General features: G+C 35.8%; 1 protein-coding gene across 3 annotated transcripts; it reads right to left on the bottom strand.

Annotated features, from left to right (window-relative positions):
* Positions 1–327: 327 nt before the first annotated feature.
* Positions 328–23,999, bottom strand: LOC110702509 (DNA-directed RNA polymerase IV subunit 1-like). 3 transcript variants are annotated; one of them, XM_021880231.1, is made up of 20 exons: positions 23,711–23,999; positions 23,121–23,186; positions 21,273–21,390; positions 20,436–20,556; positions 20,191–20,315; positions 19,496–19,561; positions 19,202–19,393; positions 18,813–18,968; positions 18,614–18,709; positions 16,608–18,509; positions 16,127–16,296; positions 15,953–16,019; positions 15,758–15,861; positions 13,443–13,588; positions 12,255–12,517; positions 11,984–12,157; positions 9,999–10,136; positions 8,033–8,289; positions 1,408–1,519; positions 328–868 (listed from the first exon to the last, which is right to left on the bottom strand). In XM_021880231.1, exons 3-20 carry the CDS (start codon positions 21,369–21,371, stop codon positions 689–691), a joined length of 4,368 nt encoding a protein of 1,455 aa, XP_021735923.1. In that variant the 5' UTR covers positions 21,372–21,390; positions 23,121–23,186; positions 23,711–23,999; the 3' UTR covers positions 328–688. The 3 variants fall into 3 exon arrangements, with proteins under 3 accessions (XP_021735923.1, XP_021735922.1, XP_021735921.1); XM_021880230.1 differs by lacking the exon at positions 23,711–23,999 and adding an exon at positions 23,374–23,589; XM_021880229.1 differs by lacking the exon at positions 23,711–23,999 and adding an exon at positions 23,320–23,365.
* Between the last annotated feature and the right edge of the window lie 321 nt (positions 24,000–24,320).

The following is a 24,320-nucleotide window of genomic DNA, read 5'->3' as shown; positions in this document are numbered from 1 at the left end:
AGCAAGTAACTTGGAATGCAATAGTACCAATGTCCAGTTATGTGCGAACGCTAAAGAAAAATGAGATTCAATGTAACCAAGTTACGAATAGAGCAAAAAGGATTTACATACAGTTGAAATTTAGTAACAAGTTATGTATCGTTCATTGTTTTTAACTTGATGCCAGATAATTTTACGCGGTTATGGAGTATTGCAGAACACACTATCAAAGTAACAGAATTGTGCGTTATTAACAACCACCACAAATTATCTACGAGACTACTGATATATCATTCCATAAGATAATTCGGAGTACTAGTATTTGTATTGAGCTTGATGAACTTAGGGTAAGATAATAACGAAAATGTTTGCATTGTGAAATACAGTTTTACAGATTACATGATGAAACTAAAATAATAATAGCTTTCCCAGCTTCTCTTTGCTGCTTCCACTAAGATCTTTCTTGCCTTTACAAATCGAGGCAAAAAAGATGAAGTAGAAGCAGCAAAAAGAAGCGTAGAGGAAAGAACTAAGCTACCATATTTTACAGACAAAACAACACAACACAATGCAACATGTGGTTCCTACTTCAACATGTGGTTTGCTGCTTAACAATGTTTCTCAGATACTACAATCTTCCAAAAATAATGTACTAAAGAGTTCATAAGCTTTGCGGGTAAAAGGGCAGAGAATATGATCCGGTCAGACATCAGACCTTTTGCGTGGTGCCATTTTTGGCCCATCTGGTCTGATAGAGTTTTGCCCTACTAGGAGCAATAATCTCCAGCGCACCAAAAACGCACTTTTTGTATGAGAAGTCTTCAAAAGTTCCATCATCCCTCTCCAAAACGAAGCAACGGCTGTCTTTATGCTCAGCATGATGACCAACCTGTAACCACACAGCTCTCAAGGGTCAGAATAAGTTGTTCATTTTCTTCTTTTCATATTTGTCAAGAGCACTTCTTTTTATACAATTTTACTCACAACAAGAATACAAGACGCATAAGTTTATACAAACCATTTTCATCATCATATATGTTCTACAAAATAGGTAATGAGATGTACAACATATTTGTTGTCAGTTACATTTCCTTTTACAGCCCAAAAATATGCATCACACAAAGTACAATAATAAAAATATTGAAATTGTTTTGTTTCAAACCTCCCATAAACATTCTCCTACCCCCTCTTCATATACATCATTACAATTATCTTCTACTACCTCCATCCATTAAACAAGCCACATTTCTATTTCAAGCCATCCAAATATATAAGCCACTATATATTTAGTAAGTCGGACTTTCTCATGTTTCCCTTAATGATGCCCATAATTAAAAGTTCCAACATGCTACAGTAGATAAGGGATTCAAAAAGTTAAAAAGAACTGTACATCTTGTAATAAGAAAAAAAAGGTAAAGAAGGGCTTGCCTTAATATCTACAGCTCCACTCCCAATCTTCTCCTCTCGGTGTGGGTGGAATTTTAAAGCCATCAACAGCATTGCCTTGTCAACGTCACTCAACTTATCATCAATTTCATACCTGGATCAAAATCAAGGAACATGAGAATATGATAATGTGAGTATAATTCATACAGAGTGTCCAAGAATCTGTGGCAACACAAATCACCCCAATGATAATGTGAGTATAATTCATACAGAGTGTCCAAGAATCTGTGGCAACACAAATCACCCCAAAAGATGAAAAAAATTCAGGCACAACCTGTAGAAATCATACAGACTAACAGAAGGGTATAGTATTCGCACTATGCCAAATAGTCATATAGCTCATACTTTGTATCAGTTCACTTCTATAAGTGGTTTTCTAGCACATATTGCAAGATTAAAGATTGGTTGTTCATATTGCTTAGCCTGTGCAATGCAGACTTTTAAGATCAAGTTGTAGACAGCTCAATAAGCTCATATAGGTTTCCGCGGTAATTCCAGTAATAGATATTAATAAAGTGTAAGCGTGTCTGTAGACTCTACTACCATGTCATAGTATGCTATCCAATTTCAGGGAAGCATCTTAGTCCACAGCACCATCATAGGCCAAAACAGGAAGTAAAAAAGGCTGCCTCTACTGAATGATGTCTAAAGCTTATTAAGTGTACAGGCATTTACACAAATTTTCATGGATATACTGAATACTATATGCTTATAAGTGAAATTCTTGTAATTGATTTTGTGAATTAAAGAGACAAATGTAGGAGCATATAGTCTTTAATTTAATGTTGATATCCATTCATCACTAACTCTCCTTTAAACAATTATGAAATTATAATTATGGACCAAATATTTCTTATCATACTTACTTTCTTAGGCTAACCAAACCTTCAAAATAACTCAAAATAGACAAATAGTACCAACTTTGGGCTTTGCATTCTCATGTAGATACACAGACACACAGTGGTCTTTCACTCCTCAAAGTAGTCTCCAAAATAGCCAAATGAAAATAAGTGTTGGATTATGTAGGATTATTATGAGAATACTGTAGAAATAACCATAATTAGTTCCTTAATTAAAGGGACTAAATATTGACCAATTTATTCTGCAAATATTTAGGCTGTATTTTTGGTAGTAGTTGCTGTAACCTTGGTAGTAGTTGCCTAATTTACAGGATACTTCTGTGTATAAATATTTGTACTATCACCAGCAATAAACACACAGAAAATTGCAAACACAATTCTGCTTAATTCTCTATATGGTATCAGAGCCGTAAGGTTCGGATCTTCGGGAAACCGAAACCTAAATTAGCCTCATCATATACCGGAGACTTACCTTGAAATGGGGGAACCACCGGAAAACAACAACAACAACCAACTGATTTCTATGGAACAGATGGAACAAATGTTCCAAATGTTCCAGAAATTAAACAAAAACCCAATAAACACTGAATCAGGGACATCACAAACTGTGCGTGTTGCTGAAAAATTGAATTTTACGAATTACACCAAATGGTGTAAATTGATGCAAATTGCAATTAGTGGCCGGGGAAGGCTCAATCACATCACTGCCAACCCCGTACCACCAGATGATCCGGAGTACGCACAGTGGGCACAAAGGGACTCATTGGTTCTGTCCTGGATCATCGAAAACATCGATGGAGATCTAGTGAACCAATTCCTAGATTATAAACATGCTCGAGATCTGTGGAAGGGCATTGAAACCCTACTCAGTAGTGGGAGGGACGAATTACAGACCTTTGATCTGAACACAAAGGCTGCATCTTTGAAGCAGGGAAGCGAAAACCTAGAGGTGTATTTCAGTAAACTGAATACCCTCTGGAAAGAAATTGATAGGAGAATGCCAAACCCAATGAAGTGCTCAGAAGATATTACCCTCTTTAATTCATTTATACAGAGGCAGAGATTATACCAATTTTTGGCTGGTGTTAACGACTCACTGGACAAAGAGAAGAGGGACTTACTGAATCAGGACCCTCTTCCATCAATTGACGCAGCATACGCATTCATTAGACGGGAAATTGCCCGTCGCGGGATAATGACCGGCGTTTCATCACCGGGACAAAATCCTTCAGAAATTGGAAGTGGGCTCGTTGCTAATCGCCGGTCGGAATCTTCATTCCGGCGAGAAGACAAATCCCACCTAAAGTGTACCCATTGTGGAGGAACGAAACACACCAAAAAGGGGTGCTTCGAAATTATCGGGTATCCGGAATGGTGGGAGGAATACACAAAGAAGAAGGCCGCCACCAAGGTCGGCGTGAACCAGACCGGCGGCAGGGCACATCTTGCCGTGAAATCGAGCCCAACCCCCAGTAGATCTGACAATGATGGTGGCGGGAAAAACTCAGGCAAGGAAGGTTGCGCAGAGAAGATCGCAAGCATGGAGGAAGCAGAAAGTACCACCGAGAATTATGGTGGTCAGGAAGGTAGAGAGCAGAAAATGGAAATAGGGATTGAAAATGGGAAGGATGAGGCAAGGACGGTAGAAGACCTAACCCACAAAAAACCCACCCCCTCTCACCCTCTAACCGTCTCTCTTAAAACCCCAAGCCCACAAAATAAATTTAGCCCAATAAAACAAAAAATAGGAGCCCAAGTTGAAAATACTCAGCCCCCTAGCTTAAACCAAAAATCTTTTGGCCTCGTTTGTCATAGACCTATCCCGTGGATTTTTGATTGTGGAGCTACTGACACTATGACGTGTGACCCATTAGATATTAAAGTCACTCAAACCACCCATCGTAACCAAATTCAAACAGCAAACGGGGAATATATTCCTGTTTCCCAGGCTGGGACCGTTGATGTTACCTCGGACATTCATTTAAATAATTGTCTTTTAATTCCCAGTCTCACTCATAAGCTTTTATCTGTGAGTCAGTTGACTAAAGAGCTTAATTGTACAGTCTTAATAATGGATTCTGGTTGTATTGTGCAGGATGCTCTAACAGGACGGATCATTGGGCGTGGTACTGAACGAGGGGGTTTGTACTATGTGGATGAGGTGGCTCAACAGGGTAACGCTTTGCTTGCTCATGGATCACCGGAAAACCAACTTTGGATGTGGCATCGTCGGCTAGGTCACCCCTCTCTTGGTTACCTTAAACGTTTATTTCCCTCATTTAAAAATATTGATGTAGCATTGAACTGTGAAGCATGTGTTTTAGCTAAGAGTCATAAACATACTTATCATCCTAGTTTAAGTCATGCCTCTGAACCTTTTGCTTTGATTCATTCCGATGTATGGGGCCCAGCGCCTGAATTTGCGTTCCATAACTATTCTTATTTTGTTTTATTTGTGGATGATTGTACTCGTATGAGTTGGGTTTATTTCTTAAAACATAAATCTGAAGTGTTTGATGTCTTTGTTAAATTTTATCATATGATATGCACTCAGTTTCATGCTCACCCACAAATTTTACGATCGGACAATGGGGGGGAATATATAACCTTAGATATGGAACAATTCATTATTGACCATGGTCTGATTCACCAAACCACGTGTCCAGACACTCCCCAACAAAATGGGATTGCTGAACGAAAAAATCGAACCCTTCTTGAAATAACCAGAGCTATCATGTTAGAATCCCATGTCCCGGTCTATTTTTGGCCAGAAGCCATTGCTACATCCACCTATCTCACAAACCGACTTCCCAGTAAACCACTTGACTACAAAACACCTCTCGACACCTTATCCTCTCATGTCACCATCCCATCAGTCCATTCTTTACCTCCACGAGTCTTTGGGTGCGTTGTCTATGTTCATTTACCAAAACGGGCTCGAAATAAGCTCGAACCTAGGGCAGTTAAATGTGTCTTTATTGGGTATGGGGTTCATCAAAAAGGGTACCGTTGTTACGATCCAATTCAAAAAAGGGTCTACACCACCTTAGACTGTGAGTTCTTTGAACAAACTTACTATTACACCCCGCTAAGTCCTCAGGGGGAGAATTTGAGTGATGACCTTAGCTGGCTGACATATCCAGAAATGGTGGACCCAGATCCTACAACACAAGTAGGCAATACCACCGATGCTACCCCAGCAGTAGTCTCACTTCCTCTTCGGTCTCCACCAAATCCGCCAAATGAGCATCCATCTGAAGAGGTACCATCTGAAAGCTCTCCTGTTTCCTATAATATGCCTGAAATTAATCCTGTCTCCAATGAAAGTGAACAAAACAGGTATGAGTTACCTCCTAGAAGTACGAGAGGAGTTCCACCAAGGAGATATGATCCTGAATATGAGGACCAACGGTCGAGATACCCAATCGAAAGAATCAGCACTGAAAATCTATCCAGCACAGCCATAGCTTTCAATGCCTCTTTATACTCCGCAGACATTCCAAAGAATGTGGAGGAAGCTGTCAAGAATGAAAAATGGAAGCAGGCTATGGAAGAAGAGTATCAGGCCCTACAGAAAAACAAGACTTGGGAGAAATGCATCTTACCAAAGGGGAAGAAGAAGGTGGGATGTAGATGGGTATTCTCCATCAAATACAGAGCAGATGGAACTATTGAGAGATACAAAGCACGGCTGGTTGCTAAGGGATACACTCAGACATATGGAATAGACTACTTAGAAACTTTCTCTCCTGTGGCCAAAATTGACACGATACGAGTTCTGTTTTCTGTAGCTGCAAACAAGGAATGGCCTTTGTACCAGTTTGATGTAAAAAATGCCTTCCTTCATGGAAGCATTGACGAGGAGGTGTATATGGAAGTACCTCCTGGATATTCTCATGATTTTAGAGATGGGGAAGGATGCAGATTGAGGAAGGCTCTCTACAGACTAAAACAGTCTCCTAAGGCGTGGTTCGGAAGATTCACAAAAGCTATGAAGAAGTTTGGATATAGGCAAAGTAATTCCGATCATACTTTATTCCTGAAGAAAGAAAAAGAGAAAATCACTTGTTTAATCATCTATGTAGATGACATGATTATTACAGGAAATGATGAGGAGGAGATTGCAGACTTAAAGGGAAAATTATTTCAGGAATTTGAGATGAAAGATTTGGGCAATCTCAAATACTTTCTTGGCATAGAGGTCTTGAGATCAAAGCAAGGGATCTTCATTCACCAGAGGAAATATATTCTTGACCTTCTGGCAGAAACAGGAATGCTTGGTTGCAAACCAGCTGAAACACCGATTGTGGCAAATCATGGCCTTCAAATTCTTGAAGGTGCAAAATTGACTAATAAGGAGGAGTATCAAAAGATTGTGGGGAAACTTATTTACTTAGCTCACACAAGACCAGACATAGCCTATGCAGTAGGGGTAGTGAGCAGATTCATGCATCTTCCACAAGTACAACACATGACAGCAATAATGAGGATTTTGAGGTACCTAAAGGGTACAAGTAGTACTGGGATTTACTTTGACAAGAATGATCACCTAGATCTAATTGCGTACACGGACGCAGATTGGGCAGGAGATCGTGATGGTAGAAAATCCACCTCTGGATACTTCACCCTAGTAGGAGGTAATTTGGTCACCTGGAGAAGTAAGAAGCAGAAAGTAGTGGCTTTGTCAAGTGCAGAGGCAGAATTCAGAGGTATTGCAAAAGGGATAACTGAAATCTTATGGATCCGGAAACTTATGAGTGAAATTGGTTTTCCACAAAAAACAGCATGCAAACTCTTTTGTGATAACAAAGCAGCAATAAGTATCTCAGAAAATCCAGTTCAACACGACAGAACGAAGCATGTTGAGATAGACAGACACTTCATAAAAGACAAACTGGAAGATAAGATAATTAAACTTCCATTTGTGAGATCAAGAGATCAGTTAGCTGATATCCTGACAAAAGCTGTCAACAGTGAAGCATTCGATGAGACATTACGCAAGTTAGGCATTGGAGCACCAAATGCCCAACTTGAGGGGGAGTGTAGAAATAACCATAATTAGTTCCTTAATTAAAGGGACTAAATATTGACCAATTTATTCTGCAAATATTTAGGCTGTATTTTTTGTAGTAGTTGCTGTAACCTTGGTAGTAGTTGCCTAATTTACAGGATACTTCTGTGTATAAATATTTGTACTATCACCAGCAATAAACACACAGAAAATTGCAAACACAATTCTGCTTAATTCTCTATAAATACAACTATATATGGATTTTTTTTGAGATATTCCAAAGTCTTAAATATTGTAAGAACACTGTCAAAAGTTCAGTCTGTTCATGTTAATTTTTTTTCTCTGGATTTAAAATTCATACAGGTGCAAGTAATTATGTTGCTTTGCATTTGACCTCTTGCCATGGAACTACAAAATAACTTTGTCATTAACGCCTCACTAGTATGGTTCATGATAGGAGTAAACAGAAAACAATTATTTCAAATGGATGCAAAAATAAGCCACTAAGTAATACTACCTCCTTGGTTCAGTGGAGTTGAAGTGGATGAAAAGGTATTATTCGAATGATTGTTGATGAGAGAGTATACTGGGACCAAATAATCATTACGGAAATGGATCATTCTTTTAGGGACACCCAAAATAGGAAAATGTAGCATACATATTGGAAGAGAGGGGGTAACTAATAGACAGAAACAGAATATTAAAAGTTGTAACAAAATACAGGACATCCACTTACTTGTACAATATCCTCTTCCATATCCGACCAAGCTTCCAAATATCATCCACAGAGAAATGCTTCTGTAAGAATTTCTTTGGTATCGCCGCATTGAAAACTTTTGCATTTGACCATTTTTTAACATGGTGAGCACCAAGTTTTTCAGATAAAATCGTCTGATCATTGGGGGGCAAATTGATTTTAATTTCACTATCATGAGAACTTGTGTGGCTTGCCAGCAGGTTATAGATATCCACAGGCTTCTGGATTTCATGCCCCTGATAATAAAGACAACAGATTAGGTTAAGCAGGAGAGACAGCAAAGCAATAAACTAATAATATCAGGCAACAATGAAAGTATAAACATCCAGCAGAATCCTCTAGGCTTAGGGTCTGGGAAGCCATTACGTAAAACCGATTATCCCGGGCAAACAAAAGGATTCTTTATAAAGAAAACAGAGAGCATTATATATTTATAGAAGATAAAGCATGAGCAAAAGCAGCAAATGAGATTGAACGTTTGAAACAATAGTTGCAGTGAGAATAGACTCACAATCTAAGACAAAGGACTCTCTCCATTTAATACATAAGGCATCCAAGTTTTATAAAACTGAAATTTGACCATTAACTTCCTTCATATACAATGAGAAGCATTATAAAATGTATGCTGTTGAAGTACTCCTCCGCTTTTAAATACTTGCTCCATTTCTCCATGGGTGGAGTTTTAGGAGAGAATTGGAAGTAGTGAGGCAAGTGGAAGAATAAAAAATTGTAAGAAGTAAAAGTAGAGGAGAGAATTGGAAGAGAGAGAATATGAAATTAATAAAATATGATTTATAGTGGTCCACTAGGTGAGAGAAATTAATTAAATAGTGTAAAAGCTTTCCAAATAAGGAAATGGAGCAAGTATTTAAAAACGGACGAAAATGGAAAGTGGAGCAAGTATTTAAAAATTAGGGAGTAATAAGTAAAATTTAAAAACTATGACTCAATGCATATTTACAAAAATTAATGATAAAAGTTCGATCTTGAAGTGTGTGCATCTTGCTTAGAGTATGAAATGGAGGGAGTAGATAATAGATTAAGAAACGCACAGATGACAGCATAGATGAATATTTTGAGTCAATAAAGAAAAAAAAAAAAGGTAAACAAGTGGGAGTAATTAAATATAATCATGTAATATCATTAAAAATAACTATCCTTAACCAATAGCTCCCCCTGAATATTTAATCTTTTAATTTAAACATAGTAATCTAGGAGGTAAGTTTACCAATAGAATTGAAAATTAAGACCTTCACTTTCAATATATTTTATGCAAAATACTCCATCCAAAATGATGATGAAATTTTTTAAAATTAGAAGTCTCAAGAAATGAAGTTATTCGCAAGAACGTGGATATCACAAGCATTGCAGACAAACTAGGGGAAAATCGCCTGTGTTGGTTCGGGCATGTAAGACGGAGACCCCAAGTACGAAGAGTGGAAGAGTGGGATCATGGAGAGGTTAAACAAAGTAGAAGGAGACCGAAAATAACTTGGTTGGAAGGGGTTAGGAAGGATATGAAGCATATGCATTTGCATGAGAATGAGGTATTTGATTAAGGGATGGAGGAAGATTTTTGTGGATGACTATACAAAATAAACACTTTTGGTTCATGTAGCCGACCTCACTTATTGACTTATGGGATTAAGGCTTTGATTGATTGATTGAGCAATATCAAAAAATTAATTAGAAGCTACAATGGAAAAGTTGAAACTGCATTAAAATTATGCACGTCAAGATAATCGTAAGAAAAGATGTCTAGGAAATTAAGTACCCCAATCCCAAAGTGTACTCAACATTTTGGAATGGGGTATAATTAGCTGATTGTTTTTAGCGAATATTCCAATTGCACGTGCCATAATAGGTCCTCATATCTAATCTACTAATAATAAAATAAAATAAAATAAACTTAAATACTTTAGGAGGGAAGCTGGGAAGGGAGTACCTTGCCAGAATATATAAAATCAAACTGTGCACCAGTTCCCAGACGTGGCATCTTCCCCCAAGCCAAAGCATCTATGCTTCCTAGTAGCCCATCAGCAGCCCCCTTCTTAGCAGCCTTTATGAAGTTAGGTCCAGCATTCTGCAAAAGTTTTTTGGGTTATGAAGTTTTTGGGTTAAAAAAAATCAATAAAAATACAAACAAAGGTAAGAGCAGGATGATACAATAATACATGTGAAAGGAGCAGAAACCCTATATGGTTATGGTTCAAGGCTTCAAAGCTATGCCATGTAGTGTTAACAGCATGGGTATCAAATGGCTAAGTGTGAGAACTAAAACAGACATATATCAGGAACACTAAACAACTTCTACTTAGAATTGAGTGACAAGGAATGAACAAACACATTTTTTAAGGTTTATTTTAAACCGTTTCAAAAAGGTCCAACAATGGTATCACGATATACTCTTGATGAATTTGTAAACACATTTTACACCCCAGCATTTCTAATCTATTTATTTATCAAACTCTCACGTCTAGATTGGCATTTGATAGTTACATACTTATGACATGCCACCCCCTTTACCATCAAAAAAGAAAGATAATTCACCATTTGGGACAGCAGCATAACTACCTTAATCCAAAAATTAGACTGGTATCCAAGCATAATAATCTTCTACTATTATAATCTCCGACAGTTTTCTGTCTCAACTTCAAAATACTTGACAAGCCATCTCAGCTAATATGGGACAGTCAGTATACCAAATCATATTGGAGTCTAAAGGAATTATAAATAACAAGATGGTTTTTTAGGAAAAAAAAAATACTAAGCAACATAAACAATGATAATAGAACAGTAAAACCACTAAATAAAGCCAAAACTTGATTATGTGATTGTCATCTCGAGGGGTGAGCAAAAAATCAAGGTACCCAAGAGGTCGGTTCGGATTTCGGGTAGTGAAATGGAGAACCTATTGCAATAAGTTCCGATTGAGATTCTCAATTTTTTGGAACCAGGGTATCCTGTAACCCGATAAAAGCATCAATTTATCCCACATCATACATCAATTCAAGCCCAATTTTTAAACAAGATAGTAATTTGCGGGTTCGTTTGGCATCACTGTGGTTTTCTGTTTTTTGGTTTTTTTGTTTTTTAAAATCATATGATATATATGATGTAATGAATAAAAAATTAGTCAAATTTATTAAAATTATGATAATTTTGAAAACTGACAACCAAAAAGTGGAAACACCTTTTTCTTGTTTCCTGTTTTTGGTTTTTAGTTTTCAAAAAAACAAAAAACAAAAAACAATGCCAAACAAGCCCTGAACAACAATTTTTGGTTTGTAAACTTACGACCATCCAATTTTTTTTTTAAAATAAATTTGCAAAATAGTATAAAGTAGATTAAAAAACAGCGTACCTAGAACCGGAACCGAAACCTGCAATAGGTTCTGGTTCTGGTTCTCATTTACTAGGAACTTGTTCAACATATACAGCTTCGATTTTATTTTTGAGGAACTTATTGCAACAATGTCCGGTCTCAAGAATTTAACAGAGTAGCTTGTTATGCTCACCCCTAGTCATATCATCAAAATGCACAAAGAGACCTTTCACTTCTCATCTCGTTTTACTTCTCTCTAAGATAACTACCCTTACAATCAACAAGGTTATTAAGAAATTTTCACTGTAGAAGGAATGAAGGATTCAATAATGAAATCTGTCAGGTCAAAGGTTTACTATTGGAACTTTTGAAGACTGTTAATTTTTAGGACATAAAATAGACATGTAAAGAATATGGAAACAATTAAGCAGAAGTATTTTTTTTTAAGGCCCAGGGATTTCTCAGGTCTTCTATTAGCAGGAAATGATATTTCTCTGTTTTCCTGTTACATCATAAGATTTAAGGTGACAAGCTCAGGCAATAAGAATACACTATTATGCATTTACCAAGGAACACATAAAAATGAATAGCATAGACACACTCACATTAAAGCATGCCAACATAAATGGTGACGAAACAGATACAAGAGCTTTCTGCCGAGCAACCCCTTTTGGACTCAACCCTACAAATTCCCCTGTCACAGACAGACAATCTGCCAGTAGAATTAAGTGCTGGGGAAGAATAGTTTTGCCTGTATCGGTAGCAGCACTTCTCAAATTCTGCATATTAAAAATTTATATCAATAAATAATTTATAAAAGTTTCATATATTAACATGAAAAAAGCCAGTATATGTTCTAAAAAAAGGAGAGAGAACCTCAAGGAAGCATCGCCAGGCAACATCAATTCCAAAAGCTGAATTTATCTCACTCAGGTCATCAGGATAACTGCGTGTCCAATCTATCAAATCCATGATTGGAAGACAATTGTTCATTAGTCTACTCCACATATTTTTGCTTTTGCAATTTGCTGACAGAGAGACACTTAGATATAGTTCACCACCAGGTGGCTTTTTCTGAATCCTTGATTCCACCGGATGATCATGCCATAAAATCTCCACCTTATCAACCTCAGCAAATCCTGAAGAGCATGAATAAGCTAAAGAACTTGGGTAGAGGATGTAAATAAACATAGTTGGGCATAGAAGATAAATTTGTTCCACAGAAAAAAGATGAGATGCAGAGCATAGAGCTCAACAATGTGGTAAATAAAATAAATAGCTTTTGGCACATCTTATCGTTCAACAAACCTAAATGCAAAAAACTATTTATTTACCACATAGTGCGAAGAGCTATTTATTGATCACATGTACATCCATGAGTTAACAAACTATCCAGCTAAAGAATATCCAGTGTTCCGGAAAAATAACATGATTCATACTTCCGTTTTTTTAGTTAAACCAGGTTCAATTTTTGCACAATTCACATTTTCCACTTTGATCATCTTTGTCTCAATATGTATTCTAAATTATCAGCTAGTAGATAATTAAAGTTATCAATGGTCAAAGCTGAGCATTTGCAGACATGTCAAAAGTCAAACATACACAGCTTAAAATATACAGAGGAAGTAAATGTTCAGTTTTTGCAGGCTAACATGAAGGATTGCCTTGGAGGTGATGAAGACTAAGAATTTTTTTACTATGAATATGGTGAAAGTTTTTCTTCTAACACAATAAGATTACCAATGAATCACAAATTTAAATCAATGATCTATTCTCTATTTTCAAAAAGTTCGCAATGTTAATGCAAGGAAGAATACTCAGGAAAATCCACCGTTGTGTGTTACAGATTACATATAGATCTTTAAAGTGCTGAAATATAACAGAAATAGTCCCAGATTGAAATATCTATTATGATATATATTTTTTACTCAGTTGGAAAGGTGTTAGCTGAGAGTTCTTATTGAGGTATCTCAATCTACTGGTATTTTAAAAGTGTTCAGAAACATATAAAGAAGTAAAGCTTCAATAAAGATAAAACAGGAAATATTTTTTGAAGATAAGAACCTTTTACTACAGATCCCAGAAGACTTGGTATTACCACCTCTCGAACTGAATATAAATCTGTAGATGATTTCCTTGGACTTTCAGTTATGGTAGCAGTAATGCATACAATGGTAGTATCATTCCCAGCATCAGAACGACAACCATTCCTGGAATTTCATTAGTGAAGTCAATATGGATATAAAATTGTAAAGCTCTAAGAGGTATAGTAGATACAATATCATGAAGCCTAGGAATATTGAAGAAGAGATAAATTATGTAGCAAATAAAATGATGCTCCACAGTTAATACTAGCCCCATATTAAGTACACCAGCTACCACACAGCCAGTGGCGGATCTTCAAACCTTTTCTTTTAGGGGCCGATAAATTCAGATAAAATGTACTCCCTCTATTTATTAAGTTCTACTCAGTTACAATAGATATGCAATATAAGAAAATATTACATAGTTAAGTTGGTGTAAGATAAATTAGGATAAAGTAAGAGGGAGAAGGTAAAAAGGTAGGTGGGTAAAAGAAAATTGTGAATAAAATAAAAGTGAGTGTGTAGAAAGGTGTAATCATTGTAGAGTAAAAGGGAAAAGATGGAAAAGAGGGTATACTTATATAGAACTAGCCCTTTAGAGCACTCAGTCATGGGAAAAAAAATTCCCATGAGGAAAATTAATTGGAAAAAACACATATATAGTCCCCCACTCATCAGAAACTCAAGTTTTTGCACATGAGCAAAAATGATTTCACCAAGAAGTGAGGAATGGAAAATGAACAATGTTTTGGTGTGGGCCCCACATTTGGGTGCTAATATTTTAGTTGCTTGTACCAAACCAAAATGACCTGTTTTGGTGATGAACATGAGGAACGGAGCGTCAAAACACACACACACAAACAGACATATATACGGTATATATATTTGCTGCGAGCTAACAGGGCGTGTCAGTGTGACCAATTAGGCCGAGCCACGTGTTACGATCAGCCATACTACCCAATAAGATTAGTAAAATATTTTGAATTTCACTATCATTTACCAAAAAGTACAAAATAAATGGAAGCAACTCCTCAAGCTAATCAAGGAAGCAATTGTCAAGCTCAACTAACATCACCATCTCACATTTGGTCAAAAGCTGAAGCACTTTGAAATTACAAGAGATGAAGATTAAGTTTGACATGCTTGAGGCCTTGAAGTCAGGGCATCACAAACTCCTAATGAAGAGGCATTCAAGGAGAAGTTACTTATAAATCTATATGGTAAGGTCTAAATTTTCATAAGTTTTGTAGGTTATGTTATTATCTAATCATGTTGGTCTTGTTATGTAATCTATGTCTTGTTATAAGAGTCATAATTTAATTTACTTTTGTGAAATACATTTTTATAATTTGATTAATGAAAAAAAAACACTTAAAATCCCTTGTCTAAACAACTGTTAATTTTCAAATGCTTCTAGCAATGGCTGACAAGTCAGCATGAGAAATTGAGAACCCATCCTCACTCAGCAAAAAAAAAAAAAAAATAAATAAATAAATAAATAAAACAAATAGTGATCAATTCTTTTGTACCAAACCATATTTAACTCATGTCTTTTAAAAAAAATAGAAGAAAAAAAAACACATTCTTAACTTTCAGCATCTAAGAGGCATGGGGTATAAAAATACAATGTTAAAATAAAATAAAATTAAATTAATAGCGGATCAAGAGAAAATAAAAATAGTGAGAAAAAGTACTGGAAATAGGAGAGAAAAAAGTGTTGGTATAGATTAAAAAAATATAAAGGAAGTCGAAATTCATTTGGAAAATCCCAAAAAGAAGAGCAAGGAGTTACAAAAAATTATATATATATATATATATATAAAATAAAAAAAATTAAAAAAAATAAAAAAAATTAAAAAAAATAAAAAAAATTAATTAGAAAGAAAGAAAGGAATGGATAGAGTAATTATTTTAGGTGCACCATCTGAAAGTAATTTGTTCAGTTGGCCATTAGCTAAGCTGCTTAATGTCTGAAATATACAGGAATAGAAAGAGTATTTCCAAACTCATAACATGCGCTCTTGAAAGGCAATTCAAGTAGTTAAAGATTGGTAGAGATAAAGATATGAAGTACAACCACCACCACCCGTCTAATCCCACCAATAACCAAAGTTTGGAGGGATCAATATCTATACATGTATACTACAAACTAGTCTAGTCAGGTAGCGAGACCGGATAGATAAGAAAATGTAATATATATATTAAAAAAAAAAAAAAAGGATCAGACACCTTGAAGGGCATTTACAACTTCAAATTTCAAAAAAAAAAATTCAAGCAGAGGCTGCAAAGGCTTACTTGCTCACTAGTTGTACATTAGCAAGGGAGGCAGTTGCTTCACATTTCCTCTTGAGAGCATCAATAATTGAAAAAACTTTCAGCCGCATTTTCTTCAGAATATCCTGGACAAAGTTGACATAAGAGACAAAGTTAGCACTGAAACATGAGATCTGAACAGTATTTTAAATAAATTCTTTCGCCATACAGACTTACCTTGCTCACATGGAAATGGCAAACCCAAGGGCAAATCTGCATTCGATTATGGTTCTCTGGAGAATAGCTGATAAACCAAAAAAGACAACCATATAAGGTAAAATAATTGTAAAGAGTGAAACAAGAGTCATGACAAAGAACCAAAAAATGAACACATAGAAAAAGGTAACTTACAGTATCATAACTGTTGAGACAATATCCGAAAACAAAAGTTTCTCAAGATGATTTTTAACTTCTAAGACCCCATATTCAGAACCGTAACGCAACCTTCTGAGCTTTTGTGAGAGAAAAAGTGAAACAGTCCTGCTTCCTTTGGCTTTTCTGGAACCACTCTCCATTACTTTCTGCATAATATGATTGCGTCTAAATAAAGTAAGTTCAAGTGAGAAAATTTTTAAAAATAAATAAATAAAACCACGTTCTATCAGAAACAAATCAAACACTTTGACATCATCCTATCTACATATTTTCAACAAGATACATCATTTCTTTAAATTTAGTGCATTTTGAGTTCTCTCCTTTTTTTCTCCATGCAAAGAATATAATAAACAAAACCAGGAAAAGAGAGTCAAGAGACAGACTATAATGTGCCCAGACAGCAAGGTAGATAAAGATAAATGTGCATTTGACATCAGCAAAGAGAGAAAGAAGGCACCTTAAAGTTTAATAAAGGAGAAGGTTCCAGAACAGTGACGGGTTGGTCTAGTGCACCATATGCAGCTTCAGAAAAGGCAGAAGCTGCCAATGCACCAACAGCATGACCGCCAACAGCTTCACATGCATTCATGCTCTCACCAATTGATTCATCATTTCCTTGTGAGGAAGACTCACCCTTATCAACAGCATAAGAAAATTGAACAAGTTGATTTCCATATGCATTTCTTACAGTGCCATCATAGGCCAATTGTATATCACGCATGAAAAATGAAAGCTTTCGCATTAAGGTACCAGGGACACTAGCATGATCACTAAATGTACTATCTCGACATGTTACGGAATGAATAAAGCATTCAAGAGGGTTCAAGCCTGTGACAAATGAACCTTCCACCACAGCAGTAGGAATGAAATTTTTGGCGCATTCAAAATTTTCTTGAAAGTTTGAATTTTTTTCTTTCAGCTCATTCCAAGCAGAACACGAAAGCTTGTGAGGGAGCCTGAAAGTCAATGGTACAAGTGAATGTTGTAAACCAAGACACATACTTTGCTGAACTAATTTTGACAGATTCCCTTTGCTTCCAGATTTCATCATGGCCAACAAAGCATTGTCACTAGCAGCATATTGATAAGTCAAATTCTGAATATCTCGGAAAACATATTTGAAGGCACTGGCAGAAGCTCGACTTAGACCAGCAGACTTCTGTTTTTCACAGCATAGTTTATCAACCTCAAGTAACATAGCAGTTTGGTTTTCTTCTTCATCATCAAGAAGGTATTTTATGGAAGATTTAACCAAAAACTGTGTCATATGGCAATTCTTTTCTGCTTCTTGAAGACCACAAGAGACTTCATCAACCAAATTCTTACGCAGGTGCCCATCAGAACACAGATAAAGGTCCAGTAGAGAGACACTCAATCCCCTTGATGACAAATATTCACAAAAAACACTTTGAGCAGCATCAAGATAATCCAGAAATTTCCCACCAAAATGATTAATAAGACTTTCAAAAAAGTTTCCATCTGCATCCCCACGAAACCAAGATGACCCAGTAGGAGATGAGATTAACTCTCCTTTAGTAATTTGTACACCGTTTGAAGGAGATACATAATCAAATTCAGGTGGCAATAGCATGCTGAATATTTGCTTCCCAGTCCAAAAATCAGAATTTGCAGGAGATGAAAGCAATTTTGGGGGACAAAGCATCTCAAGATTCTGCACTTGAGGTTTGGACAGAACATTCTCCTCAGCCGTGAGCAAATAAGCAGCAGTCATGCTATCATGTGCCAGTGAGAGCAAGTTTCTTCCATTCTGTTCATTTCTTAACTGTTTGTCAAGGCCCACGAGCTCCCTTAACTCCACTCTAGCTTCCATTGACTGAGGGACATAGCCATGCAGGCAATCACCGTCAAAATCTCCTTGCAAAGGAGCACAGCACAAAGGATTTATGGAGACAACGGAATTTATCGGAAGAATTTTAACATGCAAAGCAAGCATTGAATGTTGATGAACTGAAGGGGGCCTATTTATTAGCATAATATCACCATCATTCAAAGGCCTATATATAAGGTCTCCAAATTGGAAGTCCTCCATTTCACGAACAGAAACCAAATCACCTTTTCTGCGAACATAGACCTCTCCCTTCTCAAGAAGCCTCAAATTGCAGCTGGCAGTCAACTTCTCCCAGTTCAAAGAGTTCAAATGATCAGATATTTGCAGCCTTTCTGCGATATAACAAGGGATGCCAATCTCACAGAGTTTCAAATAAGGATCACCAGTGACAACGGAGCGAATTATGTGATCACTTCTCTTCGTAAGAACTACTTCCTTCATCCATTTAGAAGCTGATGTATTTAACACATCTACATTATCAGAATCATTGTTGGACTTTTCCAGGCGTAACTGCAGAAATAAATAACCAAAATGGTGCATTAAGTATTGAAATAAAGACACGTGTCAGAAACAAAGAGAGGTATACATTGAGGAGTTCATGATAGGTTTCCTGCCTTTGAAAGTTTCAAGCAATCTAGGACACGAGACGCCAACTCATTGGCAGCACCCCTGAAATCAACCAGCTTCCTGAAAGCCCTAGTTCGGTCATCCTTATAATGAAGCAGACAAATATAAGAATAAAGACAAGGATAAAGGAAGAAATCATAGATAATGATGAAATAAGCATAGAGAGTTTAAAGAAAAATCACCCACAAAAATTAACTTCTGTCCAGTAGAAAATGGATGAATAAGTTCAGTAACACGATGACAATTAGGGGTCACTGCAAAGCAATTAAGGAAAAGCGCATCTTTTCTGGAAACAAATTCTTTTATGAAGCTTGGGTCAACATCTTTTAGTAAATGGTAGACCTGCAAATGGAAAGATAAAAGAAGCTTAATTCTACATAAGCACATGCACCAGTATACAAAGCATATGATAAAAAAATTCGCACAAAAAGCACAAAACAGATTCTAGAAGCCTGAAATTTTGTAGACGGAATTTAGTTATCCATCTTGAGTTTATATTTAAATAACATGCCTTTAAGATTCAGCACATTACGCTACACAAGAAATGAAGACCTAATTAAGAAGATGTTTTATACCTGTGCAGGTGACAACACTCTTTTATTATTGTTATTGTTCACACTTTCTTCCACTTGAACATCTTTAGGAATAAAATCCCAAAAATTTTCAAGCTGGTATTTGTTTTGTGGTCTCTCAGTAAGTTCTACGGTAATTGCCGTCTTCCTAAATAAGTCATTGGTGGAAACTCTAAATCTGATAGATGGCCTTCCCTGCATATAGGAATTACATATTAAATTAAATAAAATGGTAGAGATGAATTGGAAAAGATTTGGAATTGAGTGTTGTTTAAATACTAATTGAGAAAAACTTACTACTGCACAATATTTACAAGGATTACAAACCCTTGACGAATCATGCTTAGCCCCTGCTTTTGCACCCTGACGACTCAGAAAACAAGAAAAGAATGTCATGAACATCAGTTCATCAAAAACAAAGACTCTTCAGCAGAGAAATATATCACTAATATTCTAAGCCTCAAAGAGAATCCCCCTTCCATCACCTCAAGGACATGGAAATAAGGAACGGATACCCCCCCCCCTCCTTGCCCCCACAGAGTACATCACAAAGGTGACTAAAACCTCTTTCCATAAAAAAAAAATTAAAAAAATAAAATAATAATAATAAATATAAATAAAAAGTTGAAAATGAATATATAATCATATGAATAAGTTGAGAAAAATACTAGGTTTGGTCCCTTCAATTCAGAATTCAGGCCTTGCTAAAAGTCAAAGCCTTAATCAAAAGAGGTAGTAGTTGCATTTTCTGTTGTAATAGTTAAGTAACAAGTTGGTTGATTTTAATTTAAATGGTGTTATGTTGTTAGAATGTATCCTAGGAAGGGAATCAAGTATCCACAGTAAAGCAAAGAAAATTGTGCAGTGGTTCTTAACTTCCTATATCGTGTTGCTTTATAACCATAGTTTGCATGCAAACTATACCATAATTGCAGCGATAAATCTGTGAACTGAAATCTATTAGCCAAGTTCTGATAAGGAAGGTATCTAACCTTAGTGCGTCTTTCTCTTCGGAGAGATTTACATCCTGGGCAGATTTTGTTCAAAATTTGTACAACTTCAGACGTAAAATATGGGTGGATAATTGTGTATGGAAAATGGATAACACCAAAATGACCTGCCATATACTTCGCAATATTAGATGACATTTTGAAACTTCAATATAAGAGTGAACTACAAAACATGAAAGTAAAATATATCATTCTCAAAACTACAAAGATATATGTTTATGCCTTACCTTCGCACTGTTTATTGCTTCTTGCACCACAGGTGGCACACTGGGAAGTTGGATTTGGAAATCCCAACTTTGGATCAGTCACTCCGGCAGGACTTTCAATAGTTAACACCGATATATTCTCCTGAAACACAATAATTTACGTAATATAACAAAAGGCCAAACGGGTGATCTCGGCATAACTACATGTCATCATAGAATCATATGTACACACTACTTGTACATGATTAAAATAGTAATACAAGAAGAAACTATAGCTCTGGGAAATAACGTAAGATCACACATTTCAAAAAGTAGCAAGTTGCTGAGCATATTCATTAAACTATAGAAGTCCACCACAAACTTCAGACGATGTGGCATAACCAGAAAAGAGTGAGCACCTTCTCATTCAGATTAGTAATGCTTCTTAATGAGGTTACTTCTGGACTTCCTTCAATTCCTTATGTTCGAGCTTTACCTCTTTAAATTATGCTGGCAATGTTTGAAAACAAAGATGCTATGTAGATTTAAGTTATTTGACAAAAGAATCTAACTACGCCCTATATCAAGTAACTGCTTTGTGCTGGAAGAACAGATAGTGGGTTAGGTAATAAAGAGGGGATGGGACAAAAACAGAAAAATAAAAAACTCCAGCCTGAGAAAAAAATTCCGAAAGAATGCTAAAGTGAGTGAGAATCATACTAATCTCATTATAAAGTATAATTCTAAGGCCAAATGTGTTAGCACAGAAAACTGTCATGGAGGTCTACTACAGGTTAACAAACAAACATATTTGCAATTTTGCATTTCTAGGAACAAGATAAATAGTAAAGGAGAAAGGCGAAATTGAAATAAACTTACTGCATAGTTTTCAGTCAGCACATTAAAGTGAACTCCTGATAGAATCCCAACAGGCACTTCATTCACAATACTGACGTCATCGTCCATGGAACTCAGCATTCAGATACAGCTAATATGACTGAAAGGGGCAAATAATTGCAAAAAAATATATAAATATATCAGATTCATTACTGATAAACACTTTTACAAGCAGTCAAATGATAAATTGCATAAATTAACCAACCCTCACAAAAAATAACATAGGATTCCCAAAACAAGAATCTTAATTCAAAGATGGCCGAAAACTCTAATATCAATTAAGATAACAGAGATTGATACTGAAATATTGCACTGAGGATTACAAACATAGGTATATAAATTTAAAGGAACATTTTCATCAAAAGATGACTACAATTCAATTCCTAGAGACATGTTAAAGAAGAGATCTTGTGAACAGCCCAAGACTTACAAACAGCTTTAAGTACATTCCAATTCTTACTCACCATTGCCAGGAGTCATTAGCAAAACTTTCAGTAGCATTTATAGATCAAAATTTTTTAAGTGTGACTTTATCCGTTATTCCAAATCGAGTGCAGGAGAGAAAAATTCTATGAGGTCAAGCAACGGAATCAGAATAGCAAAAATTACAACAGATGTTTTGAGAACGTAATAAAAATAATCTTTTGTTGGGATTTCATCATTTCAGTGACCTATTTGGAGCCTTGGAGGGAACTGCCATAACATATGTAAAATAAAATTGCTAGAGCACACAGGTGAAGGATTGAAGGAAGCTGAATGGCAGTGATTGGCTCTAGAAGCCCCAAACTATGTACTCAGAGTGCAAATGTCCCACCTACACCACATTTAAACCTGATTTCGAAATACCATTGAAAATTGGAATAATTTACCAAATAACGGTTTTCAAAAGTAACGTAGATAACTAACTTCGCCTTCCAGAAAACCAGTATGTCAAGTAGGTTTGAAACCTTATAATACCTAGTTGGCAACAGACTCTCCCCTTAACAAGTTAAAACACGAGCTTGTACTGGCAAAATATGTTGATCACTCTGATCATAGAGATAGAGTAATAACATCATCGTACTCGTTGTAGAGAAATAATTCCTTGTGAACCAACCAAGTGTACCCCATCAGCATTGATGATGTTTTACACCAGCTGTAAGACGTGAAAACCCGACAGCGAATGTAGCAAACACTTCCCCCGCCTCCCAACCCTCCACCTTCCCCCAAACGGCCAAAAGAGTCTCGAGGGTGAAAACTTACAATCAATGTCTACACTTACACCTAAATGACACCAGGGACCGGGGTCTCCAATTCTCCATTGTCATACCAAATACCTTCCTCCCAACCTTAGGGAAAGAGGCAGAAACTCTTAATCCTCAAGAAATCGCCGTAAGTGATAAGATCACGAACGCAACAGCAATTGATCCCCGAAAAAATGATCTCACAGTCATGACTTGAATCTCTAGTTACCACTTACAAACCCTATAAGACTACAAGAAATCCAAAGACATCATAGAAAACTAGGAAACAATGTCAACAAGGATCACTATATATCTCAATCAAACCATACCATATACTTCAAATTCAGCAAAAGATCAAAAGATTAACTTAGCGCATACAAAGCATGCAATCAGTCAAAATTAATAAAAATAAAATATTAAAAATTACCCCATCAAACAAAATTTAAAATTTTACCTACCCACATTGCCCAATTCATCCTTCCTAACCCCTCATCATCCAAACACATGCAAAGGAAACGATCATCACAACGACCCCAGATAACAAAACTAAAATCAATCAAAACCCAAAAAAAAAAAATATATATTCTTTCAAAAAATCAAACATCACCTGAATTTAGTTAATGGGTTAAGAGAAAACAACCAAAATTCTTCTGACCCACCACAGAAAATCAACCTGAAAACAGAAAAACCCAAAAACCCAATTAAATTAAGCAACTTACAATGCAGCATTCACAATCAAAACACACAAAAAATCAACATGATTATCAAAACCCAAAAACAAAACCCATTGGAAAAATTAATCATACTTTCTGTGGGGGATGTCTTAGATGAAAGTTTACAGAAGAATAAAAACCACTTACCCACAAACCAATTATATATGAAGCAGAGTAACAAAAAAAAGAGGAAAGAGAGAGAATCAAAAACAATGGAATTCAGGACAAAAGTTGTAAGGGGCCCCACTGAATGGGAGGAATTCAAGGGCTAAAAAACCCAAATTGAAAATTGAGAAATTCTGTTTAAGGGAGAAGAAAAGCTGGGAAAAAGTAGAAGAAAAAAGAGTTTTTATGGGGGTTTAAGCCTGAAAAATAAAAACTATACATAAAATAATTACTCCGTAATTGATATATTTATTAGGCAAGAATAATAATAATAATGTTGGTAAAATAATAATTATTGTATAAAAATGGAAATAAATACAATTAAAAGAGAGCGCCGCCGGATACTTGCAAAAGTGACCAGAGTCGCGCCGAGTTCAAGACGGAGGAGGACTCGTGAGAAAGGGAGAGTTGCGACAATTTTGTTGTGATTGCTGCCTTTTTTTTAATTTCTCTCTCTAGAGTCTCTCACTCTCTCCCCTCTTGGTTTGTTTAGTTTTAAACCATCATCACTCATGGTATAAAAATTATATCACCCCTCTTTTTCTACCACTTTCTCACTCATCCGCATCACCTATACCATAATACAATATACTTTCTTCAAAAATCACCCCAATCACCCCATCCATGGTATAAAAAAAAGTTTACTAACACACTTTCTCTCTTCTATAAGTATGAATTATACACTTAATTAAATTATAATTATATTTTGTTTTAGGTTGAAAATAACTAATTACTATTTATAAAGTTAATTAAATAAAAATAAGCAATTTAGGTAGAAAAAAGTGAATTTCAAAAATATATAAAACTATATCAATATGGGTGTCTATGTGTATGTCTTGAAAATTTATGAACAATGGTAATTTTTTCATAATTTTTGACTTTATAATTTTTTCTTAAAATGCAATTGAAAAAAAAAAAAAAAGATATAT

The sequence above is a fragment of the Chenopodium quinoa genome, unplaced genomic scaffold (genome assembly GCF_001683475.1).
Source record: "Chenopodium quinoa cultivar QQ74 unplaced genomic scaffold, ASM168347v1, whole genome shotgun sequence".
Classification (NCBI taxonomy): domain Eukaryota; kingdom Viridiplantae; phylum Streptophyta; class Magnoliopsida; order Caryophyllales; family Amaranthaceae; genus Chenopodium; species Chenopodium quinoa.
This window is presented reverse-complemented; position numbering and strand designations above follow the sequence as displayed.

Bases quoted from the DNA above. Each gene is read 5' to 3' on its own strand.
- LOC110702509 (XM_021880231.1), bottom strand. From the start codon at position 21,371: ATGCTGAGTTCCATGGACGATGACGTCAGTATTGTGAATGAAGTGCCT. The intron at 19,562-20,190 runs GTTAGATACCTT...CTGAGTCGTCAG, and splicing joins GAAGAGAAAGACGCACTAAG to GGTGCAAAAGCAGGGGCTAA. The intron at 12,158-12,254 runs GTTCTCTCTCCT...TTTAATATGCAG, and splicing joins CCTGGCGATGCTTCCTTGAG to AATTTGAGAAGTGCTGCTAC.